The sequence below is a fragment of the Schistocerca serialis genome, chromosome 1, assembly GCF_023864345.2.
Source record: "Schistocerca serialis cubense isolate TAMUIC-IGC-003099 chromosome 1, iqSchSeri2.2, whole genome shotgun sequence".
NCBI lineage: Eukaryota > Metazoa > Arthropoda > Insecta > Orthoptera > Acrididae > Schistocerca > Schistocerca serialis.
Window position 1 is genome coordinate 650803187 of NC_064638.1, and position 20027 is coordinate 650823213.

General features: G+C 37.8%; 1 protein-coding gene across 1 annotated transcript in view; it reads left to right on the forward strand.

Annotated features, from left to right (window-relative positions):
* LOC126479107 (arrestin homolog) overlaps positions 1-13112 on the forward strand; it is a 95288-nt gene extending 82176 nt beyond the window's left edge. Inside the window, exons 5-8 of the mRNA XM_050103755.1 lie at positions 5111-5268; positions 8566-8709; positions 11449-11578; positions 11883-13112. Of these exons, the coding sequence (XP_049959712.1) occupies positions 5111-5268; positions 8566-8709; positions 11449-11578; positions 11883-11984 (534 nt within the window). The 3' untranslated portion in view covers positions 11985-13112. The remainder of the gene's footprint in view (positions 1-5110; positions 5269-8565; positions 8710-11448; positions 11579-11882) is intronic.
* The last annotated feature ends 6915 nt before the right edge of the window (positions 13113-20027 follow it).

Consider the following 20027-nt stretch of genomic DNA (forward strand, 5'->3'; position numbering starts at 1 on the left):
AGTATTCCAGTCAATATTGTCAAAAGCTTTCTCTAAGTCTACAAATGCTAGAAATGTAGGTTTGCCTTTCCTTAAATCTTTCTTCTAAGATAAGTAGTAGGGTCAGTATTGCCTCACATGTTCCAACATTTCTACGGAATCCAAACTGATCTTCCCTGAGGTCAGCTTCTACCAGTTTTTCCATTTGTCTGTACAGCATTCACGTTAGTATTTTGCAGCTGTGACTTATTAAACTGATAGTTCGGTAATTTTCACATCTGTCAACACCTGCTTTCTTTGGGATTGGAATTATTATATTCTTCTTGAAGTCTGGGGGAATTTCGCCTGTCTCATACATTTTGCTCACCAGATGATAGAGTTTTGTCAGGAATGGCTCTCCCAAGGCTGTCAATAGTTCTAATGGAATGTTGTACACTCCCAGGTCCTTGTTTCGACTTAGGTCTTTCAGTGCTCTGTCAAACTCTTCTCAGAGTATTATATCTCCCATTTCATCTTCATCTACCTCCTCTTCCGCTTCCATAATATTGTCCTCAAGAACATTGCCCCTGTATAGACCCTCTATATACTCCTTCCACCTTTCTGCTTTCCCTTCTTTGCTTAGAACTGGGTTTACATCTGAGCTCTTGATATTCATGCAAGTGGTTCTCTTTTCTCCAAAGGTCTCTTTAATTTTCCTGTAGGCAGTATCTATCTTACCCTTCATGATATAAGCCTCTACATCCTTACATTTGTCCTCTAGCCATCCCTGCTTAGCCATTTTGCACTTCCTGCCGATCTCGTTTTTGAGACGTTTGTATTCCTTTTTGCCTGCTTCACTTACTGCATTTTTGTATTTTCTCCTTTCATCAATTAAATTCAGTATCTCTTCTGTTACCCAAGGATTTCTACTAGCCGTCGTCTTTTTACCTACTGCTGCCTTCACTATTTCATTCCTCAAAGCTACCCATTCTTCTTGTACTGTATTTCTTTCCCCCATTCCTGTCAATTGTTCCCTTATGCTCTCCCTGAAACTCTGTACAACCTCTGGTTCTTTCAGTTTATCCAGGTCCCATCTCTTTAAATTCCCACCTTTTTGCAGTTTCTTCAGTTTTAATCTGCAGTTCATAACCAATAGATTGTGGTCAGAATCCACATCTGCCCCTGGAAATGTCTTACAATTTAATATATCATGCAAAATCATGAAGTGTAAATCATCAAATCTCAATCCAAGTCATCCGTGTTCCTGTCAATTCAATCACACTTTACACTCAACTTCCACTTCTGCTCAATAAATAGTCAACTTTTCCCTCTCTCCTTCATGGTGAATTGAGGATGGTGAGTTTGTTGGTTGTTGAATTACTTATTGAAGCATTTAATTTTTATGAGTCTATTGTTATACTTCCTTGTGTCCAAATGGTTTTCCAGCCAAGTTCTCATGAGTTTTTACACACTTTCTCTTATTGTCAATAATTCAGTAATCATTTTTACCATTTGTTTCTAATGTTCAGGTGCAAAAATTTGCTGTGTATGTCTGCCTGTTATCTCTGCTAATAGAAGTGTTGATGGTTACCATATTTTGAAAGCCTCTGTTTAGTTTCATATTTATGTATGGGATTTCTTGACTTATACATGTTCAGTCTGCCAGGTCTTGTCTGTGTGGTGCTCCACCTACAACCACTTTCATATTTTAAGGATAACAAAGCCTTTCACAGTGAAAAAAATGTACATTGGCTTCACTCTTTGCCATGTCGTTCACACGTGATAGGCTGATCATATGTGCACGACACTTTCTGTCATTGCTATCTGAGGCTCAATATTCAGATTTGTGTCATTTCAATATGGATCGTATAGAGACACATTCACATTACTAATTTCCTAAAACAATACTTATCTCATTATATGATCATCTCATTGTCTTCTTCAAGGGTAATGAATGTTGACTCAGATCTTGCATTATGAAGTGGCTGTAATTTTCTTTATAAACCAAAGTGAACCATGCAGATAGCATCAATTAAATCATCTTAACACAATTTTCTTTTGAGTTTTCTGTTATGAATTTTGCCCTCAAAATAATCTTCTAAATGACAGTATATTTTATATACACAGAAAAATAAAAAAACCAGCTGCCTGCTAACAACTACCAACTGAAACTGCCACTTAAGATGAGCATGGCAAAATATTGTCCAAACAATGCTTTCCTTTACAATAATTATTACAGTACAATTTATTGTACATTAATCACTATAATCAAAACAGAGAGTGATAACATTCATATTATTAGCAAACAAACTACTTAAAAAAAAATTTCAGAGACCACCACATGTCACCAGCAATTGGTAATAGTCTTTGGTGAACTTTCTTGCATTTTTTAAAAAAGGTACAATCACTTAAGAGTCAATATAGCTTTAAACAAACTCCCTGATTTAATTTTGTATAAATTTTATCTAACAGAAGTTAAAGAAAATATTATTGTAATTTGTGATGTAAGTTTGATATATTTTCATTTTCAAGTTGCTATTTGTCAAAATTATTTAATCCATAACAAATGAATGTAAAAAATCAAATTTAAATTACTCATACTTGAAAATTAACTTACATAAAGTTTGATTTTTCTACTGTAGTTACTGACACTCAGTGATATCAGTAGGTACATATAAGGTATTGGTTAGACTCGATTACACCACATACCATAGCAGTCCATACCCATTAGTACCAATAGGCACATACAATGGTATTTGTAGATACATGTAAAGACATTATTACATCATAATCTGTGTGACAAACTGAGCTAGTGCCACTCTTTCCCCATCACTTGCCATCCACGTGGTCCAATCTCGTTCATACTTGGCAAGTGCAGTCTAACACGGCATGTGGGCCCTTTCATATGTATAAGGAAACACTATGTTTAATTACACCATAATGCAGTGCGAGGCCTACGGAAAAGTATCGAGCCTTCACACATTGCAGCGCTGCGACCTGTGTGCATCTGCAGCTTTCCACGAGGCTGTATAAGCTGCACAAGTGGCTGCGTCATTAGCTGAGGTAATGGCGATCATCTCGCAGCCTCTGCCAAGCTGTGCAAAATTTATTCGCCCTCTCTTGCACGTGCCACAGCCACAAGGACGTTATACGTATCGTGTCTTACAGTGCTCAGGTCAATATGTTTACTAACCGCATCATGCCTCTGTATTTTATAGAATACGGGTTCCATTACCTATTTTTTATTTGTAGGAATTATATTATCCATACATTTGTGATTGTTTAATACCTATACATCCCAGTTTCATAAATAATATAATTTGACTTAAGGTATAAAACAACCTCAGAATAATCAGTAATATTACAGTTGTAAGAACTGATATGGAAAGCAAGTACTAAGCAAAGAAGGGAAGACAGAAAGATGGAAGGAATATACAGAGTTGCTGTACAAAAGGAACAAATTGGAAACAATATTATGGAAAGTGAAGAGGAAGTAGTTGAAGATCAGATGGAATCTATAATACTGCACAAATAACTTGACATAGCATAAAGTTAAAACAAGTCACCATGATTAGACAACATTCCCTTAGAATTACTGAGATCTTTGGCAGAACTGGGAGAACCATCCTTGACAGAGCTATTCCATCTGGTATGCAGGACATATTAGATAGGCAAAATACCCTCACACATCCAGAAGAATGCAATAATTCAAATTTCAAAGAAGGAAGATGCCAAAAAGTGTTAATATTACTGAACCATAAGTTTAATAAGCCGTAGTTGGAAAATACTAACACAAATTATTACTGGAGAATGGAAAGACTGGTAGAAGTCAGCTTCAGTGAAGAGCAAAGGACTGTCTACAAATTATACAAAAACAAGACTCAGGTTAGAGGAGTTGAAGGCAGAACTGAACAGTTACAGTACTTATGGCATGCGATTCATGAAACACACCTAACAACTGCCTGAAGATGAGACAAAATTGCCTTGAAATTGATTGTACAGACATGAGATGAATATCAAAATAAAAATAAAGAACAGCTGTAAGGAAATCATTTTTCATTGGAATGTATGCAGAAATGTTTGGCACATGCGAAACTTCTTTTAAACCCAGTAATATCCGGCTGAAATCATTCACAAATTATGTTGGAAATGATAATCTAGTGCCGTTGCTATGTTTTAGATTTTTTGAACGTGCAAGTGAAAATGCTTTTATCAATACCATAGAGTGCTATCTGTGTTTATTGCTTTATGTTTCTTTTTAATTAGTTGATGAAAACAAAAGAGGACAATGAAACAATTTTTAAGTTCTGCGGTGGTTTTCTCATTGAAATTTAAAATTACAATGATATTATGTTGTGACTGTAATAACACAGCATAAGGAAAATAAAAATAAAATCTTATCAGTTTTCAAGCCACATCATTTGAAACAAAATATTTGAATTTTTAATTGTTTTCTCCACCATTAGCATTGGAGTAAAAACTACTGACTGCTGGGGCCGGCACAGTGTTTCACTTTAACAGGCATGACAGCAGTGTCTGGAACCTTCCAAATAGGGCTGGAGTGGTGCGTGCATAGGAAAGTGAGCTGGACAAGCTCTTGGCAACTCTGGCCCACCGCAGGAGCAACTGGCACAATGGGCCAGCACCGTGCTTGAAATTGCTGCTTCCTCTTCCTTACAAGTATCAAGCACCTGTCTTTGCCTCCCACTCGAAGTCCAAAGTCTGGCCCTATGCCTTACTAAGTATGGGAAACAACACAGCATAAACAATTGAGTACACAAATTCTCCTGACACCGATATTATCTGTTAGTCTAAGTTATATGAAATTTGTGTCAATGTCAAGAACTATTTTTACAACAAAAGACTTTTACAGACACAAATGTTTATAGAATTCAATGAGATATTTCTTACAAACTGATAATAACTGCACTGAAAAATTTCATTAGAAATTAAGAGGTCCAAGCTGTTACTTGATTTTGTCTAGCTAGTTAATGCTCGTGTGCAGTATTCTAAAGCATTTTACACACTTCAGTTAATCAACTAATATAGTCAGCTTCCATGACTAATTGATGTGATAACCCAAATTAATGAGAAATGAATCTATATTTTTGTTACATTGTATTAGTTTTGCCTATCTTGGTTCTGATTGCAGGTTTACCACCATGGAGAAAAAATTGGTGTCAATATTTGTATTCGAAATAACAGCAACAAAGTTGTTAAGAAAATTAAAGCAATGGTTCAACAAGGTGTTGATGTTGTACTTTTCCAAAATGGCCAATACCGTTCTGCTGTTGCAAGTGTTGAATCACAGTAAGCAAATTACAATAACTTGTAACTGTAATTTTTATGTATTCATTCATAAATCATTGTAGTAAAAGTGGTACAGGATGATATAGGACAAGTCAGCATAGTGATATTGTGGATTATGCAAGATCATATGATAACAAACGTACACTGACAGAAAAGAATCACAACACTAAAAAATAATTAATGTGGAGTAATGAAATTACAGGAATTTGTCTAAGTAACTTATTTAAGTGATTAGCACTGCAAAATGACATATTAATGTAAGTGTGCAAGCAAATGTGCATGCATTGTGTTGTACAGGTGCTGGATGTCAGTTTGTGGGATGGAGTTCCATGCCAATTGCACTTGGTGTGTCAATACAGACGTCATTCACTGCTATTTGTGGATGACACTGGAGTTGCCATCCAATGATGTCCCCAATTGGATACAGATCTGGCAATCAAGCAGGCCAAGGCAACACATTGACACTTTGTAGAGCATGCTGGGTTACAACCATGGTAAGAGGGTGAGCGTTATCCTATTGGAAAATGTCCTCTGGAATGCTGTTCATGAATGGCAGCAAAGCAGGTTGAATCACCATACTGATGCACAAATTTGCAGTTAGGGTGCATGGGATAACTGAAGACTGTTCCTCCTGTCTTTCAAAATTGCACCCCAGACCATAACTCTAGGTGTAAGGCCAGTGTGTATAGCATGCAGACAGGTTAGTTGCAGGCCCTCAACTGGCCGCCTGCTAACCAACACATGACCCTCACCGGTGCCAAGGCTAAACCAACTTTCATCAGAAAACACAACAGACCTTCACCCTGCCCTCTAATGAGCTCTCGCTTGACACCACTGAAATCACAAACGGTGGTGGTTTGGGGTCAGTGGAATGCACGCTACAGGGCATCTAGCTCGGAGCTGTCCTTGAAGTAACCAATTGTAACAGTTTGTTGTCTCACTGTGGTACCGATTGCTGCTCAAATTGCTGTTGCAGATGCAGTACAATGTGCTAGAGCCATATGCTAAAGACAGTGGTCTTCCCTCTCGGTACTGCCACGTGACCACCCGGAGCCTTATCTTCGTCTTGTGATCATACATTCTCGTGGCCACCACCACTAGCAGTCATGTACAGTGGTATATTTCAGCCAAGTCTTTCTGTATTATCGTAGAAGGAGCATCCAACTTCTTGTTGCCCTATTTCATGACCTCAGTCAAACTCAGTTACACACTATGTGATCAAAAGTATCCGAACACCTGGCTGAAAATGACTTACAAGTTTGCGGCACCCTCCATCGTAATGCTGCAATTCAATATGGTGTTGGCCCACCCTTAGCATTGATGTCAGCTTCCACTGTCGCACGCATATGTTCAATCAGGTGCTGGAAGGTTTCTTGAGGAATGGCAGCCCATTCTTCACGGACTGCTGCACTGAGGAGAGGTATCGATGTCGGTTGGTGAGGCCTGGCATGAAGTCGGCATTGCACAGGTGTTCTATAGGTTTCAGGTCAGGACAGTGTGCAGGCCAGTCCATTACAAGGATGTTATTGTCATGAACCACTCTGCCAAAAGCCGTGCATTATGATTGTGCTGAAAGATGCAATCACCATCCCCAAATAGCTCATCAACAGTGGAAAGTAAGAAGGTGCTTAAAACATCAGTGTAGGCCTGTGATGTGATAGTGACATGCAAAACAACAAGGGGCACAAGCCTCCTCCATGAAAAACACGACCACACCATAACACCACCGCCTCCGAATTTTATTGTTGGCACTACACACACTGGCAGACGATGTTCATAGGGCATTCGCCATACCCACACTCTGACATCAGATCACCATATTTTGTATCATGATTTGTCACTCCGCACAACATTTTTCCACTGTTCAGTTGTCCAATGTTTATGCTCCTTACACCAAGCGAGGTGTCGTTTGACATTTACCGGTGTGATGTGTGGCTTATAATCAGCCACTCCACCATGAAATCCAAGTTTTCTCACTTTCCACCTAACTTCCACAGTACTTACAATGGATCCTGATGCAGTTTGGAATTCCTGTGTGATGGTCTGGATGGATGTCTGCCTATCACACATTGCAACCCTCTTCAACTGTCAGTGGTCTCTGTCAGTCAACAGATGAGGTCAGCCTGTACACTTTTATACTGTACGAGTCCCTTCATGTTTCCACTTCACTATCACATCGGAAACAGTGGACCTAGGGATGTTTATGGGTGTGGAAATCTTGCATACAGACGTATGACACAACGGACACCCAGTCACCTGACCACCTTAGAAGTCTGTGAGTTCCGCAGAGCGCCCCACTCTGCTCTCTCACAATGTTTAATGACTACTGAGTTCACTGATATGGAGTACCTGGTGGCAGGTGACAGCACAATGCACCTAATGTGAAACACATATGTTTTTGGGGTGACCGGATACTTTTGATCACATAGTTATGTTGATAATTGCGTCTTTGTCACCTTAAAGGCATTCTTGACTAACTTCAACTCACCATGTCCAATCTCAAAGGTAACTAATGCTCAAGAGCTTTACAGCATGTATTTAATGCAAACTTAATGTACATCCTCATATTGGCACTACTAGCACCATTATTGTGTGACTAGCATGAAATTTGAATAGATGTCATCTTTCAGATGTTGAAACATGCCTGCCATGTCACAGAACTCCTTCTTGGTGCTGCAATTTTTTTCTGTCAGTACAGATGGCGATGTGCCATGGTATGATTAGATGATTAAATTATAATAGGAACAAAAAATTATGATGCACTATGATTAGATGAAGACATTACAGAAACTTGTTTTCTTAGATATGTAGCACCCTTATTCCAAGGAATTTTATGACTTGTTTGTTATCCATGGTTTTGCTGAATAGTTACAGTTGGCTCCAGAGGATAGGTATTCAGCACCACATGCAAGTGTTGTGTGCAAATGTATTTGTTTATTTAGTATAATGTCTTAAATAGAAAAAAACTTTTCAATGTCTTCAATAGATCTTCCTTTGGTCAGTACAATGGTGTTGTCTGTGAATTTATGTATATTTACATTAGAATTTGACTAAGTCTAAATACTTTATAAAAATCAGAAAGAGTATAGGACCTAAAACAGAGCTTTGTGAGCTACGATTGTTGTAGATTTTGTTCCTTACAATACTAGGAGCTTATACTACACTTCTCTTGGAATATAAGGTCAATGATATTGGTCTTGTGCACTTAAGTACAACACAATTCAGAAACATCTTCTAAATTAAAGTTCTTCATAGTTTTCTCCCAGTTGATATTGTATATATTCTTCTTTTTTCCAGAGAAGGTTGTCCTGTAAATCCTGGATCCAGTCTCCAGAAAGTAATCTACCTAATACCTACATTAGAGTCTAATAGAGGAAGACGAGGTGTTGCTCTGGATGGTACTCTCAAACACGAAGATGTTACATTAGCATCAACAACTCTGTAAGTTCAAGACATCATTGTATCAGTGATGATTTTGTAAAATATAGACTATGGCATAGTAAATGTCAATTTTACATTGTGAATAGTGTTTACTGTGTATGTTAAACTATTAAGTAGGAATGCAGGTAAGAATGATTAAAGTGTTTTGTGCTTCACTATTTTCCAAATATTACAAGATTAAAAACATGAATCAGGCAAGAATCTAAACATTAAGTTGAACACTACACTGATATTTTAGGCCTGGTCTTTTGGAGATGATACATCCTCAGTCAGCTTCTTGTCTATGAACCAACTCTCTCAGGCTATTGTGGAAGTGCTTCCAGTAAAGTGCAGAGTCTGAACAGTGAGCAGCTGGGTATATATGCAAAACATTGTTAGAGATGGTTGTATTAAATGAAAGAAAGAAATCCTACAAGCAGCTAGGAATAAAAAATACAATATTTACATATACAGTATAATATTTACTCAGTAAGTCACAAGCACACAATTATTACACTGTGTTTTTCATAATATTCAATTAATATTATTTTTGAATATTACAAAAGTGATCTCTGAGCTTATCCCTTTCATAGAGTAATGTCACATTCTCTCATTTCATGGGGCACCGTGGAGAGATTTTTAATCCAATCTATGATATTTGCACACATTCTGATGCCCACTTTTGTATCACATCTCCTACCCTTCCCAGCTAAATTCTCATTGTCAATTATTTTCCATGACTGGATTTTGGATCGATAACTCAACTAACATATGTAGTGACCTTCAATGTGGATGGAAATGGAAATGAAATAAGTGTCAAAAATCCCAGAAATGGTGGTGTTGAACATCATAAATAGTGCTTATGTTATCCTTGATATCAATAACACACTATTGCAGTGGTTCCCAACCTGAGGGTGATTATCCCCTCAGGGATAAATTGAAATTTTCTGAGGGATAAAAAGTAAATGATTCAATTCTATTTCAGTCACAAAACTAAATTATTTTCAGAAGATCATTACTATTAGCACAATTCTGTAAAACTGTAATATTGATTATATAAGTTAGAATAATTACTTTTTCTCAATTTGTAGCATTAATGCAGTGGAGGTTACAGATTACTGACATAGTTCATTGACTACATACATATGTTGTGTTTTGTCCCATCCATCGCTGATGATGAAGTGAGATATATACAGAATAAATGCTAAAATCTCAAGAAAATGTCTTCTCCAGGTTGTTGACAGTACCTGCAGTAGTTCATAAATTGCTTCATTACTCACTTCGAAAAAAGTAAATGAATTAACTGACAGCAAGACACAGCAGTAACTACATAAGGGCTACCATAGTGCTGTACACAGCATTATTATTATTATTATTATTATTATTAGAACAGTTAGATGCAAAACATTAACAGCCTGAAGTCTTGCAACTTCTGTCAGTTCAGAAGTAAGTAGTGCAGCAACCAAGTGATTTACAAACAGTATGTATAGTGTTGCGACTGACAATTCGCAATTTTTCACAAACACAACTTTTATTGATGTAAGTTCAGAAGATTGATACTTCCCACAGGCTGTGGCTCTTGCTCCCCCTGCAGGAAGTAGTGCTCAGAATGTCTGTTTCCGTTATCTTGTATGTAAATAGCCAGTGTTTACCATGGTACTTTTGGTACGCCTTGGGCATAGACAACCTCGTCCTCTGTGGTGTAATATGGGTTGGCAGCCCTCAGGTGCTACCTTGGCTCTGGTATAACATATAGTGTATACATTTTAACTTCATTGATTTTACATGAGTTTGCAGTGTGCAGGTCAAGCAAGTGCCACAATGGAGAAGAGGGAAGTATGTTTTGTAACAAGTGTCTACCCTCACTGTGGAAGTTAGCTTTATTATCTGAGAAGGAATTGCGGGTAGCACTTGTGATGCACCACAAATTCCTTCTTCATTCATTCTAACACACACACACACACACACACACACACACACACACACACACACACACACACACACAAAATATTATTCATCTTTTATCATTTTAAAAATAAAAGTTTACACACACACACACACAAAATATTATTCATTTTTTATGATTTTAAAAATAAAAGTTTTCCAAGAAAAGTCTGTCATTCGGAAGTTCAGTTAGGTGCTTACATTGGTGATAATGTGGGGGAAGGGCAACAGATGGCAGGGGGGATGGAACCAAGAGCCAGGTAATAGCTAATGTCTAACTGCACTCAGGGGTAATGGTCTATGGAATTCTGGGAACCAATGCTCGACTGGCATTTTTAGGTAAAACCTCTATGCATTACTGAGGCTCTTTTGGATTATTTCAGTTGGTGTCAAAGTCAGGCACTATGCCAAAGAGTGTCAGCAAGACATTGTTTCATCATGAAATCCAAAAATGTAGACCAAAACTAATTTTAGTGACCTCTCATCTTGAGATTAAATAACACAAATTAATGATACATGTCACAATAAAATTTCTGTTTAGTTTCTAGTTGTGCCAAAGTAGTAATTTGTTTGTAAAGAGTTTGTAATCATATTTTAATTCTGTCATAGTTGTGAATATGTTTACTGCTTGTAGTTCAAAATGGCAATTTTAAAATTTTGTTGTTCAAAATCAGCAACTTACTGTCTGCTGTCATAGTCACAGAATTAATAATGATTTTTTCCTCATGCTCAATGATTAGTATAGCTTAGAAATTTATACCTTTCTCACCATCAGCAAACTGTTCGGAGTTTAAATACATGCCATTTCATTGACAGACTTGCCTCTCCAGATCATCGAGATGCATTTGGAATAGTGGTGTCATATTCCGTGAAAGTGAAACTTTATCTTGGTGCTCTTGGAGGTGAACTTGTTGCAGAACTACCGTTAGTTCTTATGCATCCTAAGGTATTTCAATTATTAGTTTCAATTATCTATTTAATATTTTATGTGTTTCAATTCCATTATGAAATACATTGCTCATTAGCATACTTCCTAAAAGAGTATATGTTTACAAGAAATATCTGATGCACAAAAATTTTACATTTTGAAAATAAATTTTGTCATTTAATGTCATTAACTATTTAATAATGAACTTCAAATTCATTGCAATAATTAAAAGCAACCTGCTCTATTCCATTTATTCATGCAATTCATTAAGTAATATACAAATACACTTAATAATTCTTTTTTATTTCTTTTTTAATAACAGCCAGAAAAGATGAAAGCTGTACATGCAGATAGTCAAGCTGACATAGAGACATTTCGACAGGAAACCTTTGATGGTGACATGACAAATGCTGCTAAATGCTGATGTGATATCTCTAATACTGTCATGCAATGCATTCTACAAATTTAAGCAAAAATAAATATAAATAAATAAATGGGATCATCACATATGATACTGATAATTAAGGATTTGTCCTCATTATAACAAAAACATTATTAGACCAATAGGCCATCCTGAGCATTCAAAATTGCCTTTTAAACAGCTGTTTTGATTTCTTTTACGGTTTTTGATTGAAGTGAGAAGAAAACTATATTACATCTGAAATGTATTAATGTAAGCATGAATCAGTGCAAATACTATCAGCATAAACAAATACACTGGTCACAAGTTGTGATGAGGAACAATTGTATGGATGAAATGTCAAATGAAAAATAAGTCTGTGACAAAATGTGAAGAGAATGCAGTCACATACTTAGAGATGAGCACAGAGAGGGATAAAAAGAGATATAACTAAGAGGGAAAAAAAGATCAGTACAAATAAAGGGATGAGAGAACACAAAAAAGAAAATGAAGAATATGTAAACCAGGAAATGTGCACATAAACATCTTTCCTGCCTATATTTCACACCGCATTTCTGTCCTTTACTAATCTTTTTTATGTTTGCTCTATTCTCTGAGGAATTCACTGCATTCTCTGCTATACAGCATTAGTGGCTATCATGCCATTTTTACATTGTGATGCAATTATTCATTATGTCCATATTTTACTTATATCCTTCAGTGCATACTGCATTTCTGTTGGCACAAAATTTTGACTATTTTTCAGTTACTTTTGTTTTCTTCTTGAAGTTCCTCTTCCTTTATTTTACACAATTTAATTTAAAAATGAGCAATTGTTTCTAAAAGTTTTAGAAACAGTCAGTAGTTTTATTGGCCTTTTCTAGCCATTGTATCCACTGAAAATGGTACAATTTCTTTCATTTATATGATCATTTAAAAATTCATAACCACAGTGCAACTACATAGCTTGCAGTCTTTAAGGATCAGGGAATATCAATTTAATTCTATGAGCCTTGAAAAAAAATATCAATTTCTTATCTGCTTAATGTAAGTTGGGGAGGAGGGATATAAAAGTGTAAATTAAAATTAAAACTTGACTGGAAAATTGTGTACTTATATAACTGGAATAAAGAAAAACTTTGTTGAATAAAAGCTTTGTATGTGCTTTCTGTACTGTTATCCACAAATACTGAACAAAGAAATTATAGGTGACTTTTTTTTTTGGTAATAAAAATTCTAAAGAAATAGAATTGGCCAAATAGCTTTGATTAAACCTATTTTGTGTGAGCAAATTTGTTTCTTAGCGCCTAGATTTCATACAAAAGAAACTGAATACATTCACTAAGTAGGGTGGCATAGATACAAAACTTGAAGGAGGGGTGGAAAAAGGTGGTGTAGCTCAGGAGTCTCTTTATAAAATTATGAACAAATGACAGCAAATATAGCTAATAACATCTTTCACTTACAGATTTCATAATTGTTTCTCAACAGAGAATGTATATTTACCGCATACTGTTGCCTGCTTATAACATTAATGATTTTCACTTTGTTGTGTACTGGCACCCAAATGTTTCTTTTTCTTTCTTTTTTTTTTCATAACGAAACACATTATGTCCTTCTCAACACAAGACACATAAATGTTGTAATAGATTTTCAGGCTGTGTCTAGTAAATTTGTGTGATAAAACTGGAAATGAAGTGAGGTAGAAAACCATTAGATAGCCATAAATATATATAATTGGCTGCATGATCATATTCAGTGTCCCAAAAGATGCTTCAATTGCCCACAATGTAATGACAGACAGCAGCAATCAAAAATTTGATTATGTCAGCAATACTATCAAACATATGATAAACCACGATTATTTACTAAATGCACCACTGATTATTATTAAAGTGCTTACTGCAGACTGCAGAAGAGTCACATGTGTAAATTTAAAAACCAGAAAATACCTAAAGGAGTATAACGCATATAAAAATACGCATGAGGTTCTGTGCACAGTGATATAGCATTTATCGTCAACAAATACTCATGAATCTGGAACCAGTTCAACAATTTACCAATCTCTGTACAACAGGACCATATAAAATCTGCCAGTGATTAAACTTTGATGCCTGATATACAATGTTAAGTTACAAACAGACACCGTAACAAGTAAGCAGCTTGTACTTTCCAGTACACTATTTCTGAAGCAGAGCATGTGGCAACCACAAAATAAATTTAAGAAAAATGAACTGCTGCCTCATACAGAATGAGTACTCTTCCTCAAGATCCTCATAACAGCGTGAAGTAAAAGAAAAACCCAGACAAATCACCAAATTTATTGGGACAACAGATCCAATTTACTATAATTCACACTTCAGGGAATAATGAGTGAGGAAGGTGAGGTGGTTACCTTAAACATGACTTTACAGTATCAATGAAAAAGATTACATTTTTACCGAGAAGTAAAATAATATGAGTATAACTAACAGAGAGCTTAAGAGTTAATAATTAGCAATTAACTGATATTTTCAAATTTGTTCTGTCAGAAAATATATTGTGCTTGTCTTTATATGTCAAATGAAAAGAGGAACTGATAAGGGTCAGAAGCTTATGTACACTGGTCTCATGTCATCTTGTTGTTGTTGTATTCTTCAGTCCAAAGACTGGTTGATGCAGTTCTCAAGGCTACTCTATCCTATGCAAGCCTCTTCATCTTCTAGTAACTACTGCAACCTACATCCCTATGATTCTGCTTACTGTACGAATTCCTTGGTTTCCCTCTACAATTTTTACCTTCTACACTTCCCTCCAGTACTAAACTGGCAATCCCTTGATGCCTCAAAATGTGTTCAACCAACCAATCCCTTCTTTTAGTTAGGTCTTACCATAAATTTCTCTTCTCCCCAATCCTATTCAGTACCTTCTCATTAGTTACATGATATACTCATCTAATCTTAGCATTTTTCTCTAGCACCACACTTCAAAAACTTCTATTCTCTTTTTGTCTAAACTGTTTATGTGCACATTTCACATCCATACAGGGCTACACTCTACACAAATAATTTCAGAAAGGGCTTCCTGACAATTAAATGAATACTTAGTGTTAACTAATTTCTCTTCTTCAGAAATACTTTTCTTGGCATTGCCAGTCTACATTTTATATCTTCCCTAGTTCGACCATCATCTGTTACTTTGCTTCCCAAACAGTAAAACTCATTTACTACTTTAAGTGTCTCATTTTCTAATCTAATTTCCACAGTATCACCTGATTTAATGCGACAACATTCCATTATCCTTGTTTTGCTTTTGTTGACGTCTATCTTACATCCTCCTTTCAAGACACTGTCCATTCCATTCAGCTGCTCTTCCAATTCCTTTGCTGTCTCTGACAGAATGCCAATGTCACCTCAAAGGTTTCATTTCTTCTCATTGGACTTTAATTCCTACTCCAAAATTTTCTTTTGTTTTATTTACTGGTTGCTCAATATACAGATGGAATAACATCAGGGATAGGCTACAATTCTGTCTCACTCCCTTCTCAACCACTGCTTCCCTTTCATGCCCCTTGACTCTTATAACTGCCATTCGGTTTCTGTATAAATTGGGAATACCTTTCGCTCCCTGTATTTTACCCTTGCCACCTTTAGTATTTGAAAGACAGCATTCCAATCAACATCGTCAACAGCTTTATCTACAAATGCTATAAATGAAGGTTTCCCTTTCCTTAACCTACATTATAAGAGAAGTTGTAGGGTCAGTACTGCCTTGCATATCCCTACATTTCTCTGGAATCCAAACTGATCTTCCCCGAGGTCAGCTTCTACCAGTTTTTCCATTCTTCCGTAAACGATTCATGTTAGTATTTTGCAGCTGAGACTTAATAAATTGACACTTTGGTAATTTTCACACTTGTCAGCACCTGCTTTCTTTGGAACTGAGATTATTGCATTCCTCTTGAAGTCTGAGGGTATTTCACCTGTCTCACCAGATGGAAGAGATTTCTCATGGCTGGGTCTCCCAAGGGTATCAGTTGCTCTAATGGAATGTTCTCTACTCCCAAGGCCTTGTTTCGAATTGAGTCTTTCTGTGTTTTGTCGAATTCTTCATGCAGTATCATATTCCCTTTCATTTTCTTCTACGTCCTCTTTCATTTCCACATTATTGCCCTCAAGTGCATCTCCTTTGTGTATAACCTCTATATACTCCTTCCACCTTTCTGCTTTCACTTCTTTGCTTAGGACTGGTTTTCCATCTGAGCTCTTGATATTCATATAGGTGGTTGTCTTTTCTACAGAGGTCTCTTTAATTTTCCTGTAGGCAGCATCTAACTTATCCCTAGTAATATATGCTTCTACATCCTTACATTTCTCCTCTAGCCATTCCCACTTAGCCATTTTTTACACATTTGTATTCCCTTTCACTGGCTTCATTTATTGCATTTTTATACATGATAAATAAACTGAAGGCATGGAATAAAAGAAAGGGGCTCAAATAAGAAGGTAGTAGAGACTATGAAAATAAGGTCGGAAACATAGGCAGAAGCGCTGCTTCATCGACAGTTACACAAATAAGATGTACAGCACTTTGCTTTACTAGCTTTGCTTTACTAGCTTTCGGAACGATGCTAGGGAGTGGGGATTGCGGAGAAAGGGGAACAGCAAGTTACCTTAGGTTTCGACAGGGAGGTTGTGGGAGCAAAGCGTGTGCTGTAAGGATTGCTCCTATCTACACAACTGAGGAAAGCTGGTGGTGATGGGGATGATCCTGATGGCACGGGGTGTGAAGATTCACTGGAATCTTGCACATACCATGCCTGCTTTCACAGGTGGCCCAGCCTCTGATGGGGTGGATTAAGCCTGTGATGGGACTGGAGTAGGAGGTGCTGGGTGGGTGGATAGGGCAGGTCTTGCATCTGGGTCTTCCACAAGGATAGGATCCCTGTGGCAGGGGTTTGGGGGTGGGAGTGGCATAGGGTGTAACCTCCACAACATCCTAGTCCATCCGTAAGCCACTCTCACCCCCAATCTCCTGCCACACAAGTCATATCCTTGTGGAAGACCTAGATGCAAGAACCTGACCTATCCACCCTTCCAGCACCACCTACTCCAGTCCCGTCACAGACTTATCCTGTCCCATCAAACACCAAGCCACCTGTGAAAGCAGCCATGTTATATACCAGCTCTGCTGTAACCACTACACAGGATTTTACATTCATATGACAACCAACCAGCTGTCAACCAGAATGAATGGCCACTTCCTAACTGTTGCCCAAGACAAGGTTGACCTCCCAGTGGCAAAACATGCAGCAGAGCGCAACATACAAGATTTCAATGGCTGCTTCACAACAAATGTCATCTGGATCCTCCCCACCACTACTAACCTTTCTCAGCTGTGCAGATTGGAGCTACCATTACAGCACATGCTTCGCTCCTGCAACCTCCCTGGTTTAAACCTAAGGTAATTTGCTCTCCCCCTCCACCCATCTCCCAACCAGTAGTGTGTGTGTGTGTGTGTGTGTGTGTGTGTGTGTGTGTGTGTGTGTGTGAGAGAGAGAGAGAGAGAGAGAGAGAGAGAGAGAGAGAGATTGTTTGTAAATACACACACCATCCCCACAGTCCTCCCCCCATGAACCATGGACCTTGCCGTTGGTGGGGAGGCTTGCGTGCCTCAGCAATACAGATGGCCGTACCGTAGGTGCAACCACAACGGAGGGGTATCTGTTGAGAGGCCAGACAAACATGTGGTTCCTGAAGAGGGGCAGCAGCCTTTTCAGTAGTTGCAGGGGCAACAGTCTGGATGATTGACTGATCTGGCCTTGTAACATTAACCAAAACGGCCTTGCTGTGCTGGTACTGCGAACGGCTGAAAGCAAGGGGGAAACTACAGCCGTAATTTTTCCCGAGGACATGCAGCTTTACTGTATGATTAAATGATGATGGCGTCCTCTTGGGTAAAATATTCCGGAGGTAAAATAGTCCTCCATTCGGATCTCCGGGCGGGGACTACTCAAGAGGGCGTCGTTATCAGGAGAAAGAAAACTGGCATTCTACGGATCGGAGCGTGGAATGTCAGATCCCTTAATCGGGCAGGTAGGTCAGAAAATTTAAAAAGGGAAATGGGTAGGTTACAGTTAGATATAGTGGGAATTAGTGAAGTTCGGTGGCAGGAGGAACAAGACTTTTGGTCAGGTGATTACAGGGTTATAAATACAAAATCAAATAGGGGTAATGCAGGAGTAGGTTTAATAATGAATAAAAAAATAGGAGTGGGGGTTAGCTACTACAAACAGCATAGTGAACGCATTATTGTGGCCAAGATAGACACAAAGCCCATGCCTACTACAGTAGTACAAGTTTATATGCCAACTAGCTCTGCAGATGATGAAGAAATTGATAAAATGTATGACGAGATAAAAGAAATTATTCAGGTAGTGAAGGGAGACGAAAATTTAATAGTCATGGGTGACTGGAATTCGTCAGTAGGAAAAGGGAGAGAAGGAAACATGGTAGGTGAATATGGATTGGGGGGAAGAAATGAAAGAGGAAGCCGCCTTGTAGAATTTTGCACAGAGCATAACTTAATCATAGCTAACACTTGGTTCAAGAATCATGAAAGAAGGTTGTATACCTGGAAGAATCCTGGAGATACTAAAAGGTATCAGATAGATTACATAATGGTAAGACAGAGATTTAGGAAGCAGGTTTTAAATTGTAAGACATTTCCAGGGGCAGATGTGGATTCTGACCACAATATATTGGTTATGAACTGCAGACTGAAACTGAAGAAACTGCAAAAAGGCGGGAATTTAAGGAGATGGGACCTGGATAAACTGAAAGAACCAGAGGTTGTACAGAGTTTCAGGGAAAGCATAAGGGAACAATTGACAGGAATGGGGGAAAGAAATACAGTAGAAGAAGAATGGGTAGCTCTGAGGGATGCAGTAGTGAAGGCAGCAGAGGATCAAGTAGGTAAAAAGACGAGGGCTAATAGAAATCCTTGGGTAACAGAAGAAATATTGAATTTAATTGATGAAAGGAGAAAATATAAAAATGCAGTAAATGAAGCAGGCAAAAAGGAATACAAACGTCTCAAAAATGAGATCGACAGGAAGTGCAAAATGGCTAAGCAGGGATGGCTAGAGGACAAATGTAAGGATGTAGAGGCTTGTCTCACTAGGGGTAAGATAGATACTGCCTACAGGAAAATTAAAGAGACCTTTGGAGAGAAGAGAACGACTTTTATGAATATCAAGAGCTCAGATGGCAACCCAGTTCTAAGCAAAGAAGGGAAGGCAGAAAGGTGGAAGGAGTATATAGAGGGTTTATACAAGGGCGATGTACTTGAGGACAATATTATGGAAATGGAAGAGGATGTAGATGAAGATGAAACGGGAGATAAGATACTGCGTGAAGAGTTTGACAGAGCACTGAAAGACCTGAGTCGAAACAAGGCTCCAGGAGTAGACAACATTCCATTAGAACTACTGATGACCTTGTGAGAGCCAGTCATGACAAAACTCTACCATCTGGTGAGCAAGATGTATGAGACAGGCGAAATACCCACAGACTTCAAGAAGAATATAATAATTCCAATCCCAAAGAAAGCAGGTGTTGACAGATGTGAAAATTACCGAACTATCAGTTTAATAAGTCACAGCTGCAAAATACTAACACGAATTCTTTACAGACGAATGGAAAAACTGGTAGAAGCTGACCTCGGGGAAGATCAGTTTGGATTCCGTAGAAATGTTGGAACACGTGAGGCAATACTAACCTTACGACTCATCTTAGAAGAAAGATTAAGAAAAGGCAAACCTACATTTCTAGCATTTGTAGACTTAGAGAAAGCTTTTGACAATGTTGACTGGAATACTCTCTTTCAAATTCTGAAGGTGGCAGGGGTAAAATACAGGGAGTGAAAGGCTATTTACAATTTGTACAGAAACCAGATGGCAGTTATAAGAGTCGAGGCATGAAAGGGAAGCAGTGGTTGGGAAAGGAGTGAGACAGGGTTGTAGTCTCTCCCCGATGTTATTCAATCTGTATATTAAGCAAGCAGTAAAGGAAACAAAAGAAAAATTCG